Source organism: Neophocaena asiaeorientalis, unplaced genomic scaffold (assembly GCF_003031525.2).
Source record: "Neophocaena asiaeorientalis asiaeorientalis breed wild unplaced genomic scaffold, Neophocaena_asiaeorientalis_V1.1 scaffold7, whole genome shotgun sequence".
Taxonomy (NCBI): domain Eukaryota; kingdom Metazoa; phylum Chordata; class Mammalia; order Artiodactyla; family Phocoenidae; genus Neophocaena; species Neophocaena asiaeorientalis.
The window spans coordinates 7,420,959-7,439,965 of record NW_020185337.1 but is presented as its reverse complement, the minus strand read 5'-3'; the positions used below and the strand labels follow the sequence as shown (position 1 = coordinate 7,439,965).

Sequence of the window (19,007 nt, the reverse complement as noted above, 5' to 3'; positions counted from 1 at the left end):
GGTCAGGTCTTCTAGAAGTGGAGTGGATTCACATGTGTGTGATTTGTCACCGAAGGGCTCCCAGGAGGGGAAACTGAGGGAGTGGGGGAAACAGGGCAGAAAAAGACAGGAAGCCAAGCAAGGGGGCACCTTCTGGCAAAGTCCCAGCCTCTGCCTGATCCTGCAGGGGACCTTGGAACAGAAATGCTATCTCAGGGTTTGTCCAGGCAAGTTAACTGGGCTCTCATGCTCCTGGCAGGTCATTGGCTAATGTCAGTCTGGAGGGCTGTAAACTTCTAAGTACATTCAACTCTCTGTGGGTGGTGCTGGCCAGACTCTCTTCTTTTACCTTTGCCACATCTCCTGGGGTGCAAATTTAGAACATTTTAGTAGCGTGGTGGAATTAAAAAGGCTGGGAATGATTGATCTCCACTGTTACTTAAATGTTTAAATAATGATATAAAAATTTTGAGACAAGAACTGCAGTTAATCAGTTAAAACCCAGGCATAATCCGTCTGCTTAACTAAGGCTGGAGCTCCAGGGACAGTCCTAAAATACACTCAACTTTGGATTGGTTCAGATAATGATCTTTTATTTGTTTTTTTCTTTAAAAGTGGTATGTCAACATCACTTCATTTCTACATTTCAGAGTTCTGTACATTTCTTAAAAGGAAATAAGCAATGCTCAATGTACAAAGTAAAAACAGAAAACTAGAAAAATCTGAATCAAATGGAGGAAGTTGCCCGAGGTCATACAGTACAAATTAGTAATATGATGTCATCTGAAGTGCAATACCACTGCTGGATGATGAGTTACGGAATGAAATAAAAATACTCTATTTTAAACAAACAGTATATATATATTTATATGTATATTTTTTACAGATAGTAGACCCAGTGATATCTGTCATATTGTAAAAACTTATTTACAAATAACTTTTTTTTAGACATTACATATACATCAGCACCGTAGTAAAAACAAAAACAAAACAAAACCACCTTGTTAAAATCTACCTCTCTATGTAGTTGGTCCCAGTACTGAGCATTCGGAGGAAGCTTTAAAAAGAGCATGGAGTGGCCCTCCCCCTCCATCAGCCACCTCCAGTTTCTCATCATTTCTTATACATTTCTTTCCTGTACCTTTCAGAAAAAGGTAATTATATATTCTGTGTCTTCTCATTTGTTTACTTTCTTCTGTTTGTTTTTGGTTTTCATCTGTTTCCACTCAAGAGTTTCCCTGGCAGTGTCCCTCCCCACACAGGGAGTTCACAGTCAGCCTGCCCCCCACCACCTCTTCCCAGGGGTGGCCCACTTGTTCTCCATCCTGCCCCTGGCTGAGTAGGGCTATGACCTTGGTACTTGGCGAGCAAGCCAAGGGCAGTGTTTGCCTGCCTGCCGCCTCTCTGTATCCTCTGCCCCAGCTCTTCATTTGAACCCCCTTCCTTCCCAGGACCCGCCGCCAGTGCAGCCAGTCCGGCTCCCGTGGCTGGGCCGGGGCTCTGACGTGGCAAGTTACACGTGAGTGCGCGGAAGCGAGCCTGCCTTTTGGACGCGGAGGGAGGGGGTGGCGGGAGGAAAGCTCACGCCACTCCCACTCACTTAGGACAATGGTTATGCCACGCGGCCTCCAAAACGTGACAGTGGGAGGGGAGGAAAGGACAGATGAGATCAGCTTTACGACAGTGGAGGTTATGGATCCCTTCAGACAGACTTCAGTTGGGGCAGATTTGAGTGAATTACCAAGAGAACGACCGTACAGAACTTCAGGAGTGGATCGCTTTGCCCACAGGAAAGGAACCATACCTGCTTGCTTTCCATTATCAAAATGTGTGAAGTGGAGCAATTGATTTTTCAGTTCCTCGACTTTCAGGGTGTGAGATTTGTCTTTCTGGTGAGTAGGGATGAAGGGCCAGGCTGATTTTAGAGTATCACCCCCTAGGCTTTTCCCAAAGGGAGCCAGAGCCAGCGATGTCCAGGCCAGTCCTCCCTGGTGTCCCAGAAGCATAGAGTGGCCCACTTAGTTCCAGGCAGAGAAAGGAAACTCCAGTGTCACCTTTGCATTTCAGGCATTGTCTAAGTTCTTCTTGCACCTATCTCCCCTCTGCCCGGGCTCCCTAAAGACAAAAGCTTCATTTCTTCTTGGCTACTCTGCAAGGAAGAGCAAGTGCAGACTGGGGTAGAGGCGAGGAGGAATAAGGGCAGGGACTGGGGAGAAAGGCGGCCGTGCTAGCGGACACAGAGCGTCCAGCCGGGGCCTCTCCATCCTCGGCCTCCAGGAGTAGATGGGAACTGCCAAGATGTGTTGGGTCCTGTCGGGTCCTCAGGAGGCTCCAGCTCAACAACTCCCCACAGTGACGGCCACCCCGGTCACCAGCAGAGGGCTGCCCGCCCGGGACTGCCAGGACCCTTCTCCAAGCTCACTCTGTGAGGCAGTCGCTCTAAAATTCCTGAGGGTCATCACGGGCAGGCGACAGGCCTGTAGGATCCTGTGTCTGCCTGTGACATCTCACTGTTCTTTGCACCCACCCTCCAGACCCAGTAGCATGTCTTGAAGCCTGACATCTCTTCGTTAGCCGGAGTTCAGCGCCTTTCTGACGTGTGCTTTTGGCTTGTGCCACCACCCAGCAGGCTCCGTGGGACTCTCAGTCCCGGGCTCGCTCTCCTTCGTGTCTCCAAAGCTACAGCCTCTGGACCAGGCCCAGGAGGGGCTGACGGCCCCCTCAGGTCAGGCAGCAGTCTGTCTTGGCCAGAGCGGCTCCTGCTGGGCCGGACAATCACAGGGGGGGCCGAGCAGAGGGGCTACGGAGTCATCTTACCCACCTGTCTCTGGTGCGTCCCCCTCTTTCGCAGCGGGATTCGCAGGGCGTCTGTCTTGATTGCTGTGTGAAAATCAGGTGAAATGAGGCCCAGCGGGGCTGTGGATTGGCACCTGGATCTTCCACTGTCAGCCGGCTGCAGTTTTGCTCAGATTATGCAGGTCAAATAAACAAAAAAACAAGGATGATGCAACATCCTGTTTCTCTTTCACGGTTGAAGCTTTAACCACTAGAGTTGTGGCTGCCGGGGCCCCTCTCGACTAGGGGTTTCCAAACAATTCATCGAGCTCCTGCATCCACTCGTCCCCTGGCCCACCTTTGATGATGGCGTCCACGAGGTCGGCACTGTCTGAGAGGCTGGGGAAGGAGGCCCCAGCTGCGTCGCCACTGTAATTGTATGACATGTCCTGAGGGGGGTTCCGCTCGTAGCCTTGGCCCTGGCTGCTCGAGGCAAAGCTGCCACCGGACATCTGCTGCTGTGCCGGGGGCTGGCTGAACGCTGGCATGCCGGGAACACCCTGGCTTAGGCCAGACATGACCATTGGCCTGGCCTGGCTGGTGCCTTGCTGCCCCGGGAGCGGTGGCATCATCTGCCGACCCATGGCAGCCGGGTTGAGGGTTCTCACCGTGCCGGTGTTCGCATCCACCACCTGGCTCAGTCCCTGTGGGAAGTGTTGCTTGGTCAGCCTCGGTTGGCCAGCTTGCAGTGGGTAGCTGGCGCCGTTGTTGAACGATGCTAATTCTCCACTAGTCCTCCCAGGCATCCCCTGTAAGCTCCTCTGTTGCCAGCTCTGTGTTCCCTGCTGGACTGTTCCCATAATGCTTTGCAGCCTCGGTGGGCCCTGGGGCCTGGGCAAGGCCTGGCCTACCGGCCCCTTCATCTGCTGGTGCTGCTGGGTGATGGCCGAGTTCACCAGCATGCTCTGACCAAAACCACTCACCATCCCAACCCCTTGCCCCGAGGTGGGCTGCCTCGGCCCCGGGGCTTGGCTGTGTGGGATACTCATGCCACTTTGGTTTGGGTGCTGCAGCATCTGGGTCATTCCTGTGCTCGTATTGTACATTCCCGGTTGGCTGGTAGGTGGGGTGCTATAAGGTGCCAGTCCCATCTCTGACTGGGCTGCTGCGGCCATTGTCCCTGGGTTCTGGGAGGGTCCCATTCCCATCATGCCTGCGTTCTGTGCCATCAGCCGTGAAGTTCGCATGCTCTGGAGGGCTGTCTGGCTTCTTACGGCTGCTATGTCCTGGGGAGACCCTGCAGGGAGAAAAGGACAGACCTGTTCACTCATCTCTACAAGCAATGTATGGTAACAAGTTGTTGGACTTTTCTTTGGGACTGACAAAATTCTTTTAGATGAAAGGAGCTACTCATAATAAATCCTTAAAAATACCAGAGTATTATTTTTCTGACTGTAACATATGCTGATGGTAAAAAATTTGGAAAATAGTGAAAAGCATAAAGATGAAAATTAAGGTCATTCCCATCGTCCAGAGATGACCACCGCTAACTTACATTAATATATAAATAGACACATGAAAACTGGGACCATGAAGTACATAGGCTTCTGTAGTTGACTTTTCTATTTGATATACCCTGATATTATTTTTGTTCACATTTCAGAAACAAATCGTTTCTCATCCGTCTTGATATGATGCCATCCTCAACCAATAAGATACCATCTTTTTGGAGGTGAGAGGAAATTCACCTCCTGGGCTAAATTAGGCAGAAATGGCTGATCACTTTGCATATCCTATTTGTGAAGTGGAATATGGTTCAGCAGAGAATACTATCAATAAAGGCCATTAGGCTAATTTCCCCTAAGACTTGAGTAGGATTTGAGAGGTTAAAGGCTATCGCTTCTGCTAAGAAGCTATTTTGACAGATGGGACATTTCTTGGAACCACTCGTAGACTTCCACATGCTCCAGATTCTCTGAATCATAATATGTCGGTGCGAACTGGCCAGCTTCCTGAGTTAGAAAAAGAAATCGTCCTCCTACTTGCTACTTGGCAATGAACTTTATGCATTTCTCCAACAAAGGCCACTCCTTCAAATCAGCAATGACCACTAAGGCAGTTTTAATGACGCTGCTTAAAAGTTGACCAGAATATCAATGCCAAGTCACTCAACCCTAATTAGACATTTGAGTGAGTCCTTCTTTACACGTTTCTGGGAAATTTCGAAACCAGTCAAGAGAATAGAAATGTCACCCTTAGAACCCGTCAATGTCGTCAAGGGCTAGGCGGTGCACAGAAATGGATTTTTCTGTGTCCCTTCTAATGATTAAGTCTATGAAAAAAAAAATCATTTTTTTCCTGGACATTTAAAAAAGGTGCAGCATGGGAGCCAATCGATACTATAAGCAAATTTGATCCTACCTGGAACCTGGATGAGAAACCAGATGAGAATAGTGTAACCCTATTAAGCCTGGCACCTTGGCAGATAACTGAAGTGTGTTTTTGTCTTCCTGATTGGGTTATTGATTTCTGGGCAGCAAATATGTCTCCATATTTTCTTTCTTTCTTTAAGAAAGAAAATTATGGGAATTTTGATTATGACAAGTTTTTGTGACTTGAGATCAATATGCTGAATTGAACAATGAAATGGTTACTGCGGGGAAAGCAGGATGATCTGGGGGCAGAGCCCTAGAAACGTTTCCATTTTTTGTTTTGAGCTTAATTGTATCTAAGTGGAGTTCTAAAAAAAGTTCCTGATTAAACACTGGATGGTGGTATATATTGCAACTTGCAATCTTGTTATGAAGCTTTGTGACCTTAACAACTAAATTTGTATTGACTACACGGCCAGCCTGATCAGCTGTGGTGAAATGGGTTATTGAGTTGCTTATAAAAAAATTTAAGGGAAAAATATTGTTGACTCAGAGATTGATTGGATAGACCCAATTTACATAAAACAGGCTGCTGGAAACAGATGAAAGGACTTTCATATTTCGGACATTTTTTGTTGTAACTTAGAACAAATATGTTGAGGGATTAGATATTGACTGGACTAATTTTGTGAATGAGAAATAGTTTCCTTTCTTTAGAGGGCAAAAATGCTGCAGTGCCTCTTAAGAAGTATTGAACCATTAATCCAAGCCAACCTTTATTTTGACTTGGTGTCCATGACTACACTATCGAGATGTAGTTCTTATTAAAAAAAAAAAAAGGACCTTTTAATATCAGCAGTCAGCACCATATTTTCAACCTAAGAAAAACAAAAAACCTCATATTAATCTGGTTTTATGAACTTGGGTAATTTTAAATATACAAAGGAAAAAAATTCAAATGCCTTCAAAGAAGTAACGTGTCTTTATCTGACAACTACATATGTTAAACAATGGACTACTTTTTCTTTTTGTCTAAAACAGATATTACTGTGAGATACTGTAGTCAAATTAATTTTCTTGTCTGTTGGTTAACATCACAACGTCAAAGAAAATTTTCCATATTCAGAGATGGTAACATGCAATTTTTTCCCTAAAAGGGTCTGTGTTCTATTTTCACTCACAAGAAGTCTATATTTATGTAAAATAAGCTTTTCCCCTAGGCATGTAACATTGCCCAGAGACACAGAACTCAGCAAGAGAAAGTTCGTCTTTAAAACCTTTGAAAACTGTAGTGGTCAGTGGACCTGTAGGTCTCAGACAAGTTATTCCTAACAGAACTTCTCTCCAAGGACAATATTTTTTATCTATCAATTTGCTATTTTCCCAGATACATAACATTGTGATATCTAGGATATCAGTAAAATTACATGGAAAATACAGAAGAAAAAATTAAAAGTTATCATATCAACCAGCTTAGGAAACCTAAAATGTCGCTGGTTGTTTAGCCTAAGTGGAGCTAAGTTTTTTAGGTTGATTACCTGTGATTTGGGGTTTTAGAAAAGTTCAAAGAGTAGAACTTTTAAATTGGACCCAAACCATTCAGAATAACTCATAACATAGAGGAGTTACTAAATTTTGGTGGGTCCCTGTATTCTAAAAAATAATACATGAGTTATGAACCTAGAAAACTCAAGGGACACAATACCAGGTTTATCAGACTTAGTGGTTTAAATTAGTTCATAATACAAAGCACCAGTTCCCAAAGTATGGCCCCGGGCCAGTAGCAACAGCAACTGTGGGGAAACTGTTAGAGATGCAAATTCTCAGGCCCTGCTGAATCAGAGACTCTGGGGGTGAGGGCGGGCTTCTGTTTTGAACCAGCCGTGCTGGTGATCTGATGCAGGCTCAAGTCTGAGAGCCACAGGTACAAAAGAGGGCTCCGGGTCTGCAACAAAAACTACGCATGTAACAATGACTATTTCCCACTCCTCCCCCCCACTGACCAAGTGAGAAACAGAATTCTTCAAAGAATATTGGCACTAATTTAGTGCACAGAACAAACTCCCTTTGTCCTTCCCTGTGTCGAGTCCAAAGGGATCTGAAGTGATATAAATGTCCCAGGGATGGGAGGGGGTGATAGCGGCTCAAGCCCCAGGGGGTCCCACAGGCAATCTTCAGGGAGATCTGGCCGTGAACATCAGCGGCTTTCAGACTCCTTAAGCCACAACTCACAGTACATACACATGTGGGTTTAGGACAGAGACAAAAGTTGCCCTAATTATGATACACTCCAATCATTTCTATTATTTCGTTAAAAAATGTTGGTTGTGGCCAATCATCTTCGCAACCTACTTGAGTGTTGCAACCCAAAGGCTGAAAAAGGCTGCCCTAGATCACAGAAGTTTCACCCACAGTCTATGGAGAAGGGTGACACTTGTGAAATGATCCACAAAGTTTGTATTTATTTATATATATGGATATTTCTGTGCAAGGGGCTTCATAGCTTCTGGCAGATTGTCAAAGCGATAGGTAACATTTGAGAAGTCAGGATGCATCGATCTAGGTCTTCAAAAAGGACAGAGGACAGGAATGAGGATTTCTGCTGCTTCATGACCCCTGTGGCCCCCTGAAAACTCCTGTGGATGAGATTGGGAAGGGTCCTCAGACTCATCCTCCACCCCATACAAGACCCACAGGGGCTCCCACCTCTAGATGGGAGCGATTGATATTTGAGTGGACCTTCTACTTTACAGAGAAATGGCAACGCCGCACAAACAGTGCACCCATTGCTCCAGGGGCCATGATTCAGGATTTGTGCAAAGGGCCGCAGGATCAAGAAAGTCCAATCAAACTCAAGTTCCTATTTGCCTTCTATGTTCAGCAGAGATTAGTGGTTGCCGAAAGCCAGATTCTTCTACAAGGTTGCTGGAAGTGAGGGCTTTGGTCAGCTGACCTACTGGGATTAGCAAGAAAGATGTGACACGGGATTCCCCCCACTCCTCCCCATGGCCACTGAGATGACAATCCAGACGTAAACAGGGCTGATACTAGGTCAGTTGGCGCCAGTATGTCTTTGCTGGTTGTTAAACCACCGAAATACTTCCGTACCTTTTAAAGAACAGCTGCTCCAGTCCCACTCCCACCGCCACCCCGCCCCCGCCCCAGGCCCACCAGGACCTCTTGGGGCCCAGCGACCCAAAGGTTAACGCCTGGGATTCTGATTGGTTGGCATCATCAGTTCTTAAATATTTTTAATATTACCTGGACACAAACACAGCAGCCGTGGCATTGTCACTGGCTCTACATTCACTTACACTTGCCCACTGGAATGGATACAATGGCAGAGGTATGCACCGGCCTCACCTTGAAACTGGGCGACCTGCTGCACTGGGTATGGGTTGCGCGGCCGCTGGAGGTGCTGCCGGGGTAACTGTGGCGGCTGCAGCTGCTGAAACGATAGGACAAGGAGGGCCGGGGGCGCGGGGTGGGAAGAGGCACACAGTTAGATCTCCTGGCTGTTCTGAGGAAGCGGTTTTCAACACCTGAACTCTGTACTGAAGAATAACACGCATACAGGTCAGGGCACAAGCGTGTAGCATCCGTGCCCCGTGCGACGGATTTTCACAAAGGAACACGCTCATGGGTCGAGACGCAGAATGCTGCTAGAAGCCCCTCCTGCCCGTTCCCAGCCACTGCCCTTCACCTGACCCGTGGGCACACTATCCCAGCCTAGCAACAGGTTAGTTCTATCTGCTTCTGTGCTTCAGAGAAGTGGCCTGAGACAATGTACTTGAGCCTGTTTTCTGGGGGACTGGCTTCTTGCATTCATCGCGTTTGGGAGCTCCATCCACGGTGATGCCTGCAGTGGGGTCCATTCATTCTCACTGTCGAGTAGTATTCCCCCCGTAAGAACATCCCACGATGTCTTTGCCCATGCTACTAGGGGTGGCTGCTTAGGGTGCTTCTGGCTTTCGGCTGTCAGAGCCCCCTCTGCTGCAAACATCCTTGGTGAACATCTGTGGCCTTTCTGCTGTGTGGACCTGCTGGCTTATGAGGGAGGTGTAGCCAGGGAGGCAGTTCTGACTTTGCTTTTCCGACGTCAGCCTGCGTGCTTTCTTCAGCACGGTGGGTACCGAGCTCAAACGGACAAGCAGCTAACTTTTAAGGACCTAAAATAGATGCTTCGGGTATAGGAAGATGGGATTCTCAGGGCCTATAAAAAAAAAAAGGCTCATTTTATTCCCAGGAAGCCACCCTGCCTGCAAAATACATCTCCACAAGTCAAACATACAGCATTTACTGCCTTGAGGAAACCGCGTGGGGTTCCACGTACACCAGGAGCCAGGAGGCCCGCGTTTTAGTTTTTCTTCTTCCAGTCACGAGGCTTCGGCACTGCCGGCACCGGTACCAATATACAGGGAAGGCTATTATGATCATTATCATGCTGTATGTGAAAAGGGAGAGAAAATAAGAGTGAGGTGGAAGGAGCAAAGAAAGGGGTTTTCGTTCTGGGTCTGCCATCAAGTAGCTGCGTGACCTTCGGCATGTCATCTGACCTCCTCTGCAGCTGTGGAATATGCATCAAGCACCTTTCATCTGCGAGGGCTAGGAAAACAGACAACGAGGGCCCCGCTCTGTACAGTGTTCATTATAAAAATAACACACATTGACCACTTCTTAACACATGTGTTTATCTCTATTTTTTCCTCTTGTTTTTGTTCCTGGGCAGCTCTATAATTTTCTTTTTCTTTCTTTTTCTTGACAAGGCCAGCCAGTACTGGCAACCAAAGAAAAGAAGGGCCTCTGTTCACCCCATCCTGTGGTGTTTTGCTTGAAACCGTTGAAATGAATTAATTGTATAGACACAGCGTAGACAAGAAACCATGCTAATCTTTTAGGCAGCAATCTAAGAACATTACTGAGAGTAAGGTGAGCATTTAAAAGCTTCTCAGAAGCCAAACTTCCCATATTATGTAAGAATTTAACTGTTCCACTTACAACTGGGCATCAGCCCTGGGGTAGCCTGGGGTGGATTGTCAGTCAGGAGTCAGGGGGCCCAGGTGCCAGTCCTGGCTCTGCCCCTCTCTAGCTCTGCGATCTCTGAACAAAATCATGTAAGCTCCCTGGCCTCAGTCTCCTCGTGTGTAAAACAAAGGGACTTCATGATCCTCAATGTTTCTTTCAGATCCAAAATTCCAGATTCCGTTGAACCTTTGTGAATGGGTGGGATTTGACACGCTCTGTGCTCTTGAGAATAACGCATTAAATGTTAATTCACACCTGCTTTCAACTTGCTCTGTTCTGATTTCTAAGTCCACTGAGAACCATTTGAAAGTTCCCAAAGATATGCAAGATACCCCCAGTCTTTCTGTTTTCCCTCACATGTCCTTTCCGGAAACCCAAGCGTTCCCAGTACGCTGTTGGCAAAACTGAAAGTGTTAGGATGCTTTCACTGCCGCTGCAGGGACCAAGGAAATCAGCTTGGCCACATTCAACCTCAAAAATGTAGGCATCAATAAGCACTTTCCCCAGGTGCAGGTGAGATGCTACATCCCTCTGACTTACTTCTGGGCTAGTCCCACAGGATGGCTGGCACGTGTGGCTGCAGCTCGTACACTACCTTCTGTGACCCCAGGGTCAAGTGGCAGATCCACACCTTGTGCAGTTTCCGAAGGGTTTTACACTTATTACTCATGTTGAGCATCAGGAGGAAGGCTGGGAGATTAGGAAAACCTTATTTGGCAGATGAGGAGAGAGGTTAGGTGGTTTTTCCAAAATCATACCATAAGCAAAGGATGTGACCCAGAGTGAACTGTTCTTTCCTTGGTCCCTCTTCAGCTCCCGGAACACACAGTCGTTAAGGAATTATACTCTTTTTTTTTTTTTTTTTTTTTTTTTTTTTTTTTTGCGGTACGCGGGCCTCTCACTGTTGCGGTCTCTCCCGGTGCGGAGGACAGGCTCCAGACGCGCAGGCTCAGCGGCCATGGCTCACGGGCCCAGCCACTCCTCGGCATGTGGGATCCTCCCGGACCAGGGCACGAACCCGTGTCCCCTGCCTCGGCAGGCGGCCTCTCAACCCCTGCGCCACCAGGGAAGCCCTATACTCATTTTTTTTTTGCAGTTTCCCATTTCCTCATCTCTTCTGAGGAGCCCTATGTCTGTCTTTCCATGGTCCCGGGTTCTGAGGGGTCCCGCACTCTCTCACCTCAAGGTCTGTGGGCACCATCCTGTGAAAGCAATGCTCCCGGTCTCCTGCCTTCCCCCTCATTCCCAGGGTTGGCTGACCTTGCCAAGTGGGGACACCCCTGGGCTGGCACAGCTGAGTTTGGCCTGGTTACCCCGACTCCCCTTTGTGTACTGGTCACAGCACAGACATCAAAGACCATCCCTCCAAGTATCAGGCACACCTGAAATTTCCTGGGATTGGCTGAGGGGCGGATCTGCAAAGCCCAGCTTCCCCTCGGCAGCTCCATTTATCACTGTCTGAGAGAGATGAGCATGGCTCCTTGTCACACACCTTATGCAGGGTGAGAGGGATAGAGGTTTGTTTGTACAAGAGCTGCCAGGAAGCTGACTGACCTCAGTAAAAAGGGAGATAATTACACAGCTGTTCAAGAACAAAAGCGAACAAGGGAACATAAGCGAACTGTGCTCAACAGTACAATTTTTCTATTTGGGGGATGACTGGTGTTACTCTGAACTGCTGCCCTTGGTTACTAAGGACCTCGACGTGTCTCGTGGCCTACACAACCTCTCCTATAGATACGGTGGAGGATGCTTAATACATTTCCAAAATTCTGATCCTATTAGAAACATTCTAGAAGGGTAATTGTGGGCCTTGAGCCTTAGATGACAGCCTCACGTCTCCTATAATAGAAGGGTGAGACGTGCTGGATAGGCCCCCACGGGAGGCATCCTGGGACTCCTGGGGAAGTCCTCAGGCCTTTCCCGAGATAACACGAAATCAGGCACGGGAATCTCGAAAAACAAAACACACTGGAACTGAGAGGAGTAGCCCGCATGGAAGGCTTTCTTTCAAAGCTGGAGGAATTATATATGTCAAGGGTTGTCAAAGACGCCTGAAGCAAAGCTTTCTCTGAGTTAAAGGCCTTTAACTCAAACATTTCCTGAGCTGTGTTCAAAGCTGCTGGGAATTTTCTCAAGTTTGCACCCTTTCTGTGACCCCGAGTTCAGGTTTCCAGGTAGTTCTGTGGGCCCTATTATTCTGCTATTGTTCCTGTTCCATTGTTCATGACCAATTCTGTAAGAATTCCCTCAATCCCTCCTTCTGACACTTTCCTCCAAGAAGCAAAGTTCTCTGAATTATTTTCTTTTTTCTTCATGCTGGAAATATCAGAATTTACGAAGCACGTGAGCCAGCCCCCTTCCACCCTCGCCCCCCATGCTGATTCTACAGACCCCTGTACCAGAAGCCACGAGAAAAGAGCCAGACTTGAACTGAAGAACGGTCTCTGGCAATTGGGTCTTCAAATGGATGGCGGAAGCCTGTCTTTTCAGAACGAACTAATTCATTCTAAGAAAAAGCCTAACTAACGGAAAGGTCTACATTCTGCAGGTTCTTCTGTGATCTCAGGAAATGCTGGCTTGTGAATTTCTTGATGAAGGACATGAACTGAGACTCCCTCACAGACACCAGGCACTGAATAAGTGTTTGCCGAACGAATGGATCACGCCATGGGCGTGAGTTACCTGCTCCGCCAGAATCTGCTGCTGCTGCCGCCTCTGCTCCCGCAGGAACTGTTGCTTCTGCTGCCCCATCAGCTGGGCCCGCTGATCAGTGAGCATCTGCTTCATGAGGGCTGCCTGGGGCTGGCTGCCCAGGAAGCTGGGCCCCGCTGGACCAGCTCCGGAGACCATGCCGCCAGAGCCCGGGGGTACGGAGGACTGCATGGGGCCCGTGGTCCGGGGAAGCCCGACCGGATGCTGCTCCTGGAAGGACAGGAAGAGGAGAGAATGCAGCCACTCCACATCTGAAGGAAAGCACAGGGGTTAGGGGGATGGGGTAGGGCCTGGCTTAGGGACCTACGGGATCCCGAGAGGCACACATGACATTTCCATAAAAAGAACCCAGTGGTCCTCAAACCTGGCCTTACCACAGGTGGGATTGGAGAGGCTACAGGGCGACAGTAATAGAGCACGGCTCTGGGAAAATCTGAGACCCGGTCCAGTCTGTTTCTGATGGGACTGGCTAAGGAACAAGAACCGCATTTTCAGCTAGCAATTTGTGCTCCTCCAAGGGAAAGGGACTAAGCGCTCAGGTGGGGCTCATTTTAAGTCTGGAGTGAGGCATCCTCACCTTACCTCTTCATCCTCACTGCCTGCCTGGCTAAAATGCGCTTCTTAGCTAGCAGGAGAGACGTTTACAGAAGACTGCTGGAATTGATTCGTCAGCAGATTGCTATTTGATGAAATTCTAATTAATTGTGACATTTGAAAGCTTTGACATGTGTAAAAAAAAAATCCTGCTAGTGAGAATTGTTGATGGTGAGAATTAGGAGTGTGTTACCCTGACCAAAGATACGAAACCTCCCAACATCTTTAAAGATAGAATTGGGTCTCAGGTGTCTGGAATAACTTAAACGTGGGGGGTTGAATTGGGTCTCTTGATTCTATAATTATGTGTCCGTCAGTCAAATCAAATGATGGCAACTTTTAAGGACTGGTCCTTAAGGAACAGGAGGTAAAGTGTTAGAGAACTCCTCACACACAGCCCAAGCCACTACTCGGAGACTGTACTCAGAGGGGAAGTAACAGCCCGACGGTGTAGACCATTGGGGAAAAACAGCTGATGGGAAAAGTAGGTGTGTGACCGTCAGATGTACTTTCTCGATGCTTTCTTTCCTGTTCGTTCTATCAAGCATAGCTGGTAATGGCAAAGTATTGTCTGAACATTTCACAGAAAGGTTTCTTTTAATTCACTGAAGTTTCAAGTAATTAATCTGAACAAAGAGGAGCTGCGGTCTGAGAGGTACACAAGTTCAATGGGTATACGTGTAAGGACATAGAGTCATATCATGGGGCACAGTTATGAGACTTAGATCATGAGAAACGAATGTGAGTAACTCTACAGTATTTAAATTTTTGTATCCAGTTAAACTGGATTAAAAAAAATTTCCTCATTGTAAAATCTAGATATTCATTCTTTTTTTCCACACTGGTTATTATTTCCAGTTATATGGGGTAAAGGAAATTAAGACTACACCGATGTATACAGGCAAGTGACTACCTTAAATGGATGTGTAGTAGTTATCAAATTTTATTTGCAATGGTATTTCCATCGTTATTAATGCATTCCTTCATTCATGCATGCAACTAGCCTGGCTCTGTGAACAACATGAATTTTATCCACCTCTTCTGAGCCATCCTATATGAAAAACAGGGTGCAGTCAAACCGGATTTTAATATTTGTCCTCTTTTTGCTTCGCTACCTCTTCAGTGTTGGTACGGTCAATCACGTGGGCAGTTTCCTCTCAAAACAGAGAGTCGTGTTTGACACAGCTCCTAGAGACGCAGCCCTGCATTGGAGCCCCCGTAGCCTGGGCTTGTTGGACCCCCTTCCCACTACTGTGTGGAGCTCAGCCATTCACATCCTTCTTTCCAGGTACACCGAAACCCACATCTTCAGGTACTCTTCGTCCCTCCCATCAGCACCCAAAGAAAACAAAACAAGCAAAACAAACAAAAAACCAAACAAAACCCCGTTAGTCCTCTCATCTGGGAAACAACAGCTCAAGAAGTTTTGGTTAATCAGTGCGGTGGCCCAGGTCACACAGTTAGTAAATGGAAGAACCAGAACTTGCAGAACTGGAACACTGAGTTTGAGTCTAAATTCAGTATTCCTTCCACAAGCATAGGCCTTTCCCAGACGACGGGTCCATGGTGCCAAGCGTGTGCCTAAGAATTGCGTGTAGACTAAATATATAGTATGTCTCCCATAAATACACTGTGTTCTATTTTTCAAATGGTAAGTGTGGTGTTACTGAAATTAAAACTTCTTGTCTTTGTGTATTTTCTCTGTACATAGACAATTATTAGGTAGAGAGCTATGAGATATTAATAAAAAGACCTTATACTCAGCAATGCCTGGAACTTTATGCCACCAAAAAGTTTACTTTATGACTGACCCCTGCAGAGGTCAAGATATTTCACTCTTTCCTTTTCCCCCCAAACTTGCCACCTGTTTTCCAATGGGATGAAGCTGTTTCTTGCCACCTTTGGAGACAAATGGCTGACTGACTTAGCACTTTAACGAATTCACACGGAAGTGCAGATAGCTGGCCAGCGAAAATACAGATATACAGTTTTTTCTGTGTATTTCAGAATATTTGATATTTTCCAGTTTTGATAATGAGGAGGGAGTTGGAAAGAAAATGAGACCCAAGGGAAGATCAAGTTCTCTTTGGCTTGGTTTTATGAGAGGACTGGTCTGGGCTGGCCCCGTTTATCTTTGTACACTTTGAGATATTCTTGTCCTGTGAGACTAGCCCTCAAGTACCTGGTGAGCTTGCCCAGGAGCCATAAGTAGTGATGTGTTGCTCTCCCAGCCTTCTCTCCACCCAGAAAGAAAGGGAGAGGAAAATGAGGTGAGGATGTAGATTCATCTAAGCATATCTGGTCCCTGTCTTCCTAGACCAAAAAGAAATACAAGTCCGCCACTTTTCAAGAGTTCAACTTACGCCACTCCCCTTTTATGAAACACCTACACTAGTATCTGTTTTTAGTAACTGGAAGAAATCTGAAGAGGATTTTCGCTTTTACAAAAGAAGGTGAAAATCTAAGATAGCATTCAGTGTTTGTTTTGCAGAGTGATGGCAGAGACAGCAGGCGCCTCCAGCAACAAGAGTGGCAACACCAAGCTCCTTCCCCAGGAACTACACTCAGCGTCTCAGCATCAAGCTGCCATAGCTTTGAACTGTGTGAGCATCTGTGCTCTGTCTCTATTTTGCACATTCTTAGCAAGATGTGTCCTGAGGTGCTTGCTTCTTCACTGTAAGCCATTTCAGCTTAGGAAAGGTTTCATAGGAATGCTCTACTTTCAGATGGGGCGGGGTGTTGCTGAACTTCTAAAGCACAGTGTGTAAAACCCTTCCCAAAGGGATAGTCTGATTATTACCTCCCAGGGTTATATATTTCCCCCAGTGGTTCCCTCTCAAAGATTTTGCCTTCAGGTTTCTCACCAAAGACCTGAAGACCAAGAGGCAGGAGGGCTATGTGCACTTTTACAGGACTGCCCTCCCTATGAAACATTTGTGAGCCTGGGTTGATACACCTTTCCCAACCAGCTCTGCTACATTCAACAGCGGGTGAGTGGCACCCAGAGCCCCAGCCTCAGGTGTGTATGCCAAGGGTGAAGACGCACCGAGTGACACCTTACAAATTGAGCTGGCTGAGGCCATTAGCTGATGCATATGACATGGTGGATTTTAAAGCCCCCCCCACCCCGTCTAAGAGGGCTTAATGAGCATTAGTCTGTCGAATTTCAGAATTTCAAGCCCCTGCTCTTGTTTCTAAGGAGGACACACACTGCGCGTGCAATCAGAGAAAACCAGGCTGGGCTTTCGTCACCACAAATGTAATGCCTTGAAGCCAAATGATGCAGTATTTTTAGTTTTAATTACTAGCTTGTTCTCCACTCCACCCCCTGCCCAGCGACCTCCCCTGCCTTCTACCCAGAATCTTAATTCAGCCTCTTCCTCTCAGAAACCCAATTGACTACATAGATCTTCATTACTCCCCAAAGCTCTCACTCTTCAGTAAAATAAAGGGAGGGGGGAAAAATCAAAACCAATGAACCTATCTTACATATCTTCTCTTCCAGGGAAAAGATCTTAGCAATTTTCTAAGGGCTGGAGATAGGTCAGAGGTGTAAAAAAAACACCCTACTTCCCCCAAAGAGGCAGTTTTTACTTCAAAAAGCAGCTGTGGTAAAAATCTCTCACGAGTAGCCATCTATTTATAAATCTGTGCGTAAGGAAGCTTTATTTTCTCTTAACGTGTTTTCAAGAACATGCCTCGTGTTTGGGTAAGAGGGGCCGGGGTTGCTGGCGGTGGACCAAAGACTGCTGGCTCCTTGAAGGGGGGATTGCAAGAGGCTTCCGGCGGTGACTGGGACTGGGGTGCCGGGGCTTAGTGGAGAACTGGCTGGAGGATGCTCAGGGCTTCGGCGGTTTTTCAGGTGCTCGCGTCGGGGGAAACAAGGAACAGCTGCTGTTCCTCCTCAGCCCCAGCAGATGGTGGTGGCAGCCCGGTCCTCGCCGCCAGCTCCCCTCCCAGCCTGCAGATGGCTTAATCAGGACTCGCCTTCCTCCCCCACCCGGTCCCCCCGGCCCCGCGCGTCTGGGCTAACGCTACGAGCGTGGAGCCAGGCAGTCAAGTGTTACTGCGTATAGCAGGTAGCCTGGCAACTGAGAGCATAATACCGAGCAGATGGTGTGCGCACGGCGTGATGGACATCACACACGACAGCCTGAGACAATCCAGGAATTCCCTGGTGACTCGAGGCCCTCTTTACACAAAATGAGTTCTCTCTCCATTGCTGTGTATCTCTGGGGTTATCTCCCTCCTCTCTCCGACTGACACTGAACTGGTTTCTTATTACCGACCTTGCTGCCAGCCCGAGGGGAGGGAGATTTCTCGTGTGGGTGGGGGAGGCCGTGAGATGGAGGAGGTGATGGGGGCGGTGGCAACCCGAGAGGGGAGGGACAGTGGCGTACCCCAGACCCAGGGGCGGAGTGTCCGAGAGGGTCAGCGTTCCCCGTAACCCGGGCTGCACGAAGCCTGCGCGGTGAGGGCCGCGCCGGGGGGCGAGCCTGGGCTTAGTGTCTTTGCCATCGCATGGCTTACGAACAGCCTAAATGAAATTTAGGATTTTACTTAAAAAGCCCCCTGGGGCGTAATTTAGCCTCTCGACTCGAGCGTATATGCTTACAAGTCCTTAGGGGACTCTAAGAAGTCAGGAGTGAGGCCCGTGCGCCCCTGCCGGGGCCGAAGATGCGTCTCCGCGCAGGCGTCCTTAACAAAGAAACCGACTAGGCGGTCTTGGCTCGGGCAGGGGCAGCGGAGGGAGGGCGTGCGGCGGCCGAGCCGCCCGGGGGCCCCGAAATCCTCGGCCTGCGCGCTGCTCCGCAACCTGGGAGGCCAATGCGCGCTCCCCGGGGCGCATTTCACCTCCCCCTCCCCGCCACGTCGTGTGGGCCGGTCGCCGGCAAGGAAGTGGGAGCCGGAGGGCACTGGGGGGGAGACAGGAGGGTAGTTCACGGTAGGAAGAAGTAAAATTAATACATAAACAAAAAGCATGTCCCAGAAGACAGGCCTGTGCTTTTCACACACTGAAGTGGATCGAGTAATTAAAAAAATAAAAAAAAAAAAAAAAAAAAAAAAAAAAAAAATCCAGCCCCAGTGGAATTTTGCCTAGATTCTATACAACAAGACACTTCTCTGTCCAACCTCTCACCACTGTCAGGGGGCTTCTCCTGCAAAGGTACTGCTCAAGTTTTAAGTTTCAGAAGGAGGAAGTCTTTTCAAAGGTGGAAGCTGACGCTTCACGGAGAACCTCACACTTGTTGGGAAGTTCAGTACATATCATGTCAGAGAATCCGACACCCACTGCAGAGCCGGCTGGAGGCATCCGGCTGTGACAACCTGGGGCTCAGGGTGGTGAACTGGCTTCCTGAGGCTCAGGGGGCCATCTGACCTCTGGGTCTCAGTCCCCACCTCTTCAAACGGAAATCCTATCCATAGGACTCCTCCCTCGACAACGGAAACTTTGGAGATAAATAAGCTATAGAGGGAAAATGGCTAAGAAGGTGCTAAAACTTCTTCCAATTTAAGTGTGGGCTGTTGGGGAACCATGAGGGCTAC

At 48.0% G+C, this 19,007-nt stretch overlaps 1 protein-coding gene across 1 annotated transcript in view; it reads right to left on the bottom strand.

Moving 5' to 3' along the window:
- Positions 1-555: 555 nt before the first annotated feature.
- The window catches only part of MAML3 (mastermind like transcriptional coactivator 3), a 180,984-nt gene continuing 162,532 nt past the window's right edge, over positions 556-19,007 (bottom strand). The window contains exons 2-4 of the mRNA XM_024736015.1: positions 12,837-13,076; positions 8,490-8,574; positions 556-4,051 (exon numbers count right to left, since the gene is read on the bottom strand). Coding sequence (XP_024591783.1) covers positions 3,057-4,051; positions 8,490-8,574; positions 12,837-13,076 — 1,320 coding nt within the window. The 3' untranslated portion in view covers positions 556-3,056. The remainder of the gene's footprint in view (positions 4,052-8,489; positions 8,575-12,836; positions 13,077-19,007) is intronic.